At 36.1% G+C, this 8,344-nt stretch overlaps 1 protein-coding gene across 1 annotated transcript; it reads right to left on the bottom strand.

Moving 5' to 3' along the window:
* Window positions 1-4,824: 4,824 nt before the first annotated feature.
* LOC145791873 (protein FAR-RED IMPAIRED RESPONSE 1-like) lies at window positions 4,825-7,032 on the bottom strand. Its single transcript, XM_082872331.1, has 3 exons — window positions 7,011-7,032; window positions 6,170-6,278; window positions 4,825-5,770 (listed from the first exon to the last, which is right to left on the bottom strand). Exons 1-3 carry the CDS (start codon window positions 7,030-7,032, stop codon window positions 4,825-4,827), a joined length of 1,077 nt encoding a protein of 358 aa, XP_082728457.1.
* Window positions 7,033-8,344: the final 1,312 nt, after the last annotated feature.

Here is an 8,344-nt window from a genome sequence, read left to right as displayed (position 1 = left end):
AAACATGAATTAGAACACTTAGTCAAAATTTTTGAAAATGAAGTCCACGCTCAAGCGTAGCTTTCCTCGCTCGAGCAGACATGCAAAATGTGAATGGTCGCTCAAGCGCACATTCCTTCGCTCGAGCGATCTGTTAAAGACATGAAACTTCTGGGAGCTTGCAATTCACGCTCAAGCGGACTTTTGGTCGCTCGAGCGTGAACTCCCACGCTCGAGCATAGATGCAAATTCTGGAATTTTCAGATTGCACCTTTAAGCTCAAAACTCGAATTCCAACCTTCAAAGCACATCTCTTGGGCCCCAAAACTTGAGATAACATAGTAAACTTGTAAAACATGAAGAATTTAGGATCATTTCATAAAATCATGGCCCAAGGTTTTGCCAAAAGTTTCCAATTTCAACTTAAAACATGATGAATGTTCATGAACACAACATGCATGGGTTTTCTTGGTCTTGAGCTTCCTAAAACATGATCAAACACCACAAAACAACTTGAAACTTGATGATTTTCCCAAATGAAGATGAATTTCAAACATGCATGAGAAGATTCTTGGAGTTTATGCTCAATTTGTAAGAAAATATACATGCATGCATGAATTAACTCTAAATTCAACATCTTTGGTCCAATTCTTGTACACAATCACAAATTCTGCTTGAAATGATCTACTTGATGGTTAAAAGTCATGATTAAGTCTTAAATCCTTACCTAGAGTCTTGAATTACTCTTGTTCTAGCACAATCTTTGATCAATTCAAGCTATAGCCTTCAATTCTTCTTCAATCTCTTCATTTCTCTCTCTAAAATTGCACTCTCTCTCTGTCTAAGATGAATTCTCATATTTTTCCACTCAAGGGATAAAAGAAAATGAGCTCAAAATGAGCTTATATCTCATATATATGTTTATGGTGCTAAAACACATTAATTAGAATATTAGGCTAACCAAACATGACTTAATTAATCAGACTGAATCAATTTTTAATAAAATTTTCCATATGGTTCTAAAAATTCCAAATAACACATCGGTGTAAGTTAATTTTGGTTTCGGGTGCCGAAAAGGCTTTCGATTTACATATTAAAGTGGAATTCCAAACAGATATTTCTATAAGTAACAGATAGAAAGTCAAAATCATACAAAGTGCAGAATAAACACATAATTTATTTTAATCCCCTCATTAACATCATTAAATACGAATTAGTGGCTAATTACGGATAGGGGTTGTTACATCATCCAACTTAAGGACAACAGTCGAACAAATAGATTTGGGATTTATTCACCTTTATTTCTTAAATGATTCTCCAAACTAGGAAATTTATGGATATTATAAAAGATTAAAACACCTAAGACACTAACAAAATGTAACTAATACGCACTAGTGTCTCCTTGCGAAAACAACGTATCAATCACTATAAGGCTCATCATAAAACTAAACTATACTTGAGAATCTGTTAGTTCATCGATATCTTCCATGTGAGGCTCTAACTCTGTGCTCATGAATGTTTCAATGTCTGAGTCGCTTCCCTCTCTCCAGCCACTTGAAGCCAATTTTTTACACCTCCACTTCGTGTGTCTGATGCTCCTACAATAGCAAATAATGCACAAACAATTTTAATAATCATATACATGCAACATGATGGAAAAAAGGCATGCAATTAAAGTACCATGCCTACAATACCCACATCGCCTTGGTTTTGGAGGTTTACTCATAGAAGATGTCCCTCCAGGGTTCCCTTTGGTGTTGACTACATTAGGATCACCGACGCCACATAGTTTGGGTGTAATATTTTTGTCCCCAACCTCGGTATTATATTCTATTCGCATTGCCCAACGCTTTTTCATCTTTGATGTCATCTGGAAAGCCATTTCCCTTGCCTCTTCAAAATCTTTGTCTGCGTGTGAGGCATAATATGACATATCACTAAAACATGAGCTCAGTATACTGAACCGAACTGTCTATGTTAGGATGCTAGAAATTTGGGTAAGACTTGGTTATTGATATCCTGACCTACCACATCTTGTCCATCTCTTCAAGGCACAACTCGATGGAATACACATTAATTATTCAGAATTCATGACAGCAACCATGTGGCAACAAGTGATGCCAAACGACTCAAACTTCAAGCAACAACATTTTATTGTGATATCTGCTGGAAAATACTCAACCGTCCATGTGCATGTTAATGCCTTGTTGTAATAACCCTGACCTCTGATTAACATTAATCTGTGATTAATTATACCTAATTAGCAATTAAGGTGAAATTCTGAATTAAACTGCATGTACGTGTTGCATTGTTATGTTTATATCTGTTAGGCGTAGGAAGATCTGTTCGCGTCCTAGTTTCGTTTGCGAATTGAAAGCCTTATCGGCGTTCGAATCAGAAATTGACTTGATTTATGTGCTGAGTAGGATTTATAGAATTTTATAGTAGGTTTAATTAAAATTCAGTTCGGAGCGATTATATTTGATTAAATTAGTGTCATTTATTTGACCCTAATTAGCTACGCTTTATTTAAGTATATATTAGACTAATTGAGCCCCATTCACCTCATTTATTCATTTGACCACAATTGAGCCTTCAGAGAAAGAAAACGTGGGAGAGAGTGAGAGAGGGAAGAGATTGGGATTAAGCTTGAGGGTTAGGAGAAATTGCTGGGAGACCTTGGTGAATTGCTCAAGAACATCTCTAACCATAAGGAGTTGAGAACTTTATGTAAGAATATTAGTCTCTAGCCTTGTAATTTAGTTGATTGATGCTTGAAATCAATTATGTAGGTGAATTAGCATGTGAATAGAACTAAAGGTTGGGAATTAAGAATGAATCCATGCATGCATGCATGTTTCATAACATTTTGAAGGATGATTTTCAAGAATTTCCTCATACATGTGTTGAATTCACTTTAATTTTGGGAAAACAATGAGTTTCATGTTATTTAGTAGCATTTGATCATGTTTTGGAGGGCCTTAGCTCAAGAATGTACATGCATGTATGTTCATGAATTAATTTCAAGTTTCAAGTTGAATATTGCTCAATTGGCATACTTTTGGGCTTTGATTTTGTAAAATGATCTTCAAAACATGTTGTTTTATGAGTTTTCATGTATTTCCTCAAGTTATAGGCCCAGAAAATTGAGTTTGATGCTTTAAAGGCCGAATTTGAGCTTGGTGATCAAATATGGAAATTCTAGAAATTTGATCTACGCTCGAGCGTGCACTCTGAGTACATGCACTCCGCTCGAGCGTGGAGGTTTACACTCGAGCGTGAAATGCATACACCCAGAAGTTTGTGTATAGCGGGGGTCTGAGTCTCACGCTCGAACGGAGGTCGAACGTCCGTCGAGCGTGAAAATCTTGCATCCAGTACTTTTTCAAGAGTCTACAGTCCGCTCGAGCGGGGCTTCATTGTCTGCATGTTCGCTCAAGCGGGGAAAGCCGCACTCGAGCGTGGACCTTATTTTTAGCAAGTTTCAAGAAATGTTTTCCAATGCATTCTTGCATCCTCATTCCATCCTAGGCATTCCTAGACCATGTTTGAGACTCCATATTGAGGATTAAGGGTTAGAAACACACTGAGAGCCAACGAGATAAGTTATGTACAATTAGAACGTGTGTTTCAAGTGTGTGTCTGTTATGTGTTATGTAGGTCACGTGCCGCATACCGTTTGACGAATCTGCTCCGTCTATCTGTCTCAAGGCCAACTGCAAGTAATAACTTAGTAAAGTTATGTTCAACTTTATTTATTTTTTGTGTGATAAAACAAGATCTGCTTTTCGAAATGATATGTTCTGTACAATGAATGATTGTCCAATTTCTGTTATGTATTCGTGACATCCTTAGCATCATGTGATATCTGTTGGCTGTTACCCGGTATCAAAGGTTCCTTTATGGAACTTAATCTGTCTGCACTCTGTTACTCGTACCGGAGGCCCCGTCATGGGGGCTCAGCGTATTTATTCTCTGTTACCCGGATCCGAAGGTTCCTTTATGGAACTGGTTATTCGTAACCCTCACGTGTCTGCATCTGTTCTGTATCTACTCTATTAATGCTAAGGGATGTATCACGTATGTTTACGCTTGACTTATGATTTCTGTATATGATCTGGACAAATTATGAATTTGATATGAAACTGAATTATGATTTCTGAATCTGTACGGACTCATTCATTGAAACCCCTTTACCCTATTATTGTTCACTGAACTTTTGCTCACAGTTATTATTATGTATGTAGGTGAGCCGGCGCGTAATCAGGGCCGGAGTTGACGGCCTTCTTCTGTTTTTGTCAGCCAACCGTTGTGCCTCCCGAGGAGGTTCCTATTGAAGTTTAGTTCTATGGTTATTTTTGTACTTATGCTAGTCTCTGTCGGTTTTGTAAAGTCAAGTTCTGGGAATCACACTTTTGTTAATGTGTTGTAAATATGGCATCCTTTGACCGACACGCTTATATATATATATATATAAGTTTTGCAATCTTCTGTCCCATGTATGTTATCACAGCTCATTGGATCTTATCTATTTTGTATGATTGCTTCCGCAGCCCCTTATTATGTGCTTATCTGTTCAGAGGCCTTGGGTAATCCACGGATTACTGGCCAGTTATGATGCTAAACCTATAGGGGCGGGTTTGGGTCGTGACACTTGTACTCACCAAAACGATAGGTGCGACGATCCTCCAACTCAACTCTTTCCATCACAAACAATTTACCTTCTTTGTTGATTTCACGTCGAAACAATGAAAAAATCTTCCGACTAAAGAGCTCAGCTGCATGTTTCTCCAAACTTCTCAATGGTGTAGTTAAAACCGGGAAACTATTCTCTATTTTAGATTCCTATTTTGCCTCATTAACACACATCCTAGCAAGAGCCCTATCATATTGTGCTACAAATTCGTACAACCTTACCTTTGGTTCGAGAAACATATTGAAATAGGCATTCATACCCTCCACAAGTTGAGTGCTCCTCATCCCAGCAAACATGTGACCATGAAGATACCTCTCAGCCCACTTATCACGCTTGCGGTGAATCTCTAACACCCAGTTATTGTTCTCCAACTTGTATTGTTTCACCATATGAGCCCAGGCATTGTCAAACTCATCAATTTTACATTTCTTTAACATCAACTGTGCGAAATCATTAGTAAATTCTGGTAGGTGGACATTGGTTGAGACATTTTTCTCCAGATGCCAAGAACATAAACGATGTCTGCAATTTGGAATAACTCTTTCGATTGTCTGACGCATTGTCCTATCACCATCTGTTACAACAGAGATGAGTCTTTGTCCATCCACGGCCTCCATTAACATTTCCAACACCCATGTGTATGTCTCTATTGTCTCATTAGGCAACAAAGCACATCCAAATATGATTGTCATAAAATGGTTACTCGCGCCAGCTAGAATCACAAATGGCTTGTCATTTGTACGAGAAGTTGTATCAAATACTAATACATCACCAAATGTAGCATAGTCCATCCGAGACCTACCATCTGCCCAGAAAATCTTGTCTAACCGGTTATCCTTATCGACGTTGTACTTGAAAAAAAATAATGGATCTGCATCTAGTTTAGCTGATAAGTTTCCTAAGGCACCCTCTGCATCCCTTTCTGCAAGTTGTACTTTGCGCTCAGCTTGGAATTGGTTGTGCAAATCTCTATGAATGAAGCCCACTTTCTCATAACCCCCTGATTGATGGACCATAAAATCCATGATCTGACTCGTTTTCATACCCACATTGCGCATAGCCTTTGCTTGAGCTTGGTTTGCACTTGTTACAAACCTATGTGACCAAAGAAAAGGGACGCAGTGTGGTGCTACCAAGGGATGGTTGTGTTCCCCTACAAAGTGGGTCATAACATATTTTCTAATTGTCTTGTCATAACGCACACGAAATATGGCACTACAAAAAAGTCTAGTTTTTGCCCTAGGAGTTCTTACCCGTTTCACACGCTGTAAGTATTTCTTTTCTCTTGCACCTTCCCTTGAACAAACCTATTTCCTACTCTCTACAAATTTGTTGTATCCACTAATTTGTTTCCTACTTCTTCGTATGCTAAAACCGATGACCTTAGCATATGCATTGTAGAAAGAATAAGCATCCTTCTCTGAATTGAATTTCATTTGCAAAACATCAACCTAAGTAAGCATTCATAAACTATCATAGGTTTGGGAAGCTAACCATTCTTCTTTCCCATCGAAAACATTATCCTTGTCATCCAGAGCAACTTGATTGTCAATTTCACTGTTGACCTGTTTCTGCCTACTACTTTTAGGTTCATCCATCATATCTACATAACAAATCGCATAGACAACATATGTGCACATAGACAATAGATGTGCAGATTTGGCATCAGCTAAATGCAAATAATAAACAAGTACACTCGTAAATACCCTATTATTAATTAAAATCAAACAAATCAACAAAAAACCACACCCGCCAGTGCCCTGCTATCAATTCAAAGCAAATAAATTCAAAAACACAACTACAAGTACCCTTTTATCAACTAAAACCAAAAAAATAAATAAAAAAACACACCCACCAGTGCTCTGCTATCAATTATCAATTCTTAAAAGAAAATGAAGAAATAAGCACACCCACCAGTGTGTTGCTGTCAATTAAACGCAAATAATAATAAATAAATAAAAAAACATCTACAAGTACTCTACTATCAATTAAAATTAAACAAATAAACAAAAAAACACACCTGCCAATGCCCTACTATAAATTAAAATCAAACAAATAAATAAGCAAACCCGCCAGTGCTCTGCTATCAATTCAAAGCAAATAAATTCAAAAACACACCTGCAAGTACCCTACTATCAATTAAAGTATAAAAAAACACACCCGCCAGTGCTCTACTTTCAATGATAAATTGTTAAAAGAAAATGAACAAATAAGCACACCCGTCAGTGCTCTGCTTTTAATTATCAATTCTTAAAAGAAAAAAGAACAAATAAGCACATCTACTAGTGCTTTGCTATCAATTGAACGCAAATAATAAATAAATAAAAAAAAATACCTGCAAGTACTCTACTATCCATTAAAATGAAACAAATTAACAAAAAAGCACGCCCGCCAGTGCGCTACTATAAATTAATATCAAACAAATAAATAAGCACACCTGGCCAATGCCTTGCTATCAAATATTAATTATTATAATCAAATGAATGAATAAGCACACCTGCCAGTGCCCTACTATAAATTAATATCAAACAAATAAATAAGCACACCTGACCAATGCCTTGCTATCAAATATTAATTATTATGATCAAATGAATGAATAAGCACACCCGCCAGCGCCCTGCTATTAATTCAAAAAAAATAAATAAATAAAGCACACTCGCAAGTATCCTACTATCAATTAAAATAAACAAATAAATAAAAAGCACACCCGGCAGTACCCTGCTATTAATTAAAAGTAAATAAATTAAAAAGCACACCTGCCAATGCAACTGCTAGGGAGGAAAGGGGGAGGTATAGCTTTACTTCTACGTTAAGATGTAGAAATTGAGAGCTTGAGACAAACAACAACCGAACATCGAAACAGAGTTAGCAAAGAAGATAATACTTAAGAAGATTTATGATTATGGGGCAAAAAAAAAGAATCTATGTATGAAAAATATTATTTTGCACATCTTTTCACATTAACAAACTGCATAACCAATAATAGAGATGAAACTGTACTACCTTTGTTCAAAGTATCAATAACCATTACATAAACACTTAAACAAATGTACCAACACCAACTGATTGACCACTTAAAAGATAAAAAATAAAAGATCTACAAAAAAAAAAAAAAATGTATTTGATTGGATAGACTATTGGATTATTTGATAGATCATAACTTGGTTAATTTCGTACTAGTTTAGCTTTTAATTTGATGGACTATTGGATTAGTTTTTTGATAACTCGGTATCCGCCCTATTCATCTATTTGACTATTGGATTTGGATTATTGTTATTGGATTTTCTTATCTTCATAGAACCATTATGTTGTGTTTGGACCATGGATTTAAGTAGAGATATGAAAGAAAAAGGAAAAATGTAGATGGAATGTGAATTAAATATGATTGCATTTCACACACTTATTCCCTTTCCTTTTCCAAATCCTTAGCTAAATCCATGATCCAAACATAACATTAAGGAAATATGATGTTTTTAACGTCATAAAAGCAAAGCACATTTCTTTCTTTCTTTCTCTCTTTCTTTCTTTTTTTGTCTTATTTAATAGTACAAGTTGTAGTTTAGATTGTATAAGCATATCTGCGAAAAAGTTATATTTTAATAGATGTTTATGTCAAAATTTGTATTTCTTTCTTTGAAGTTTATGCCACTGTATTATTTTCCACACAAA

This window comes from Camellia sinensis, chromosome 5 (genome assembly GCF_055761805.1).
Source record: "Camellia sinensis isolate YWXY chromosome 5, ASM5576180v1, whole genome shotgun sequence".
Lineage (NCBI taxonomy): Eukaryota > Viridiplantae > Streptophyta > Magnoliopsida > Ericales > Theaceae > Camellia > Camellia sinensis.
Note: the sequence above shows the minus strand (reverse complement) of the source record. Positions and strands in the feature narration are given on the sequence as shown.

What these genes read in the sequence shown, in the direction of transcription:
- LOC145791873 (XM_082872331.1), bottom strand. Translation starts at nt 7,032, where the DNA reads ATGGATAGTAGAGTACTTGCAG. An exon ending in GGATAGTAGAGTACTTGCAG is followed by an intron (nt 6,279 to 7,010) that starts GTATTTTTTTTT and finishes TTTGTTATGTAG; the next exon opens with ATATGATGGATGAACCTAAA. An exon ending in TTCGATGGGAAAGAAGAATG is followed by an intron (nt 5,771 to 6,169) that starts GTTAGCTTCCCA and finishes TTGGTCACATAG; the next exon opens with GTTTGTAACAAGTGCAAACC.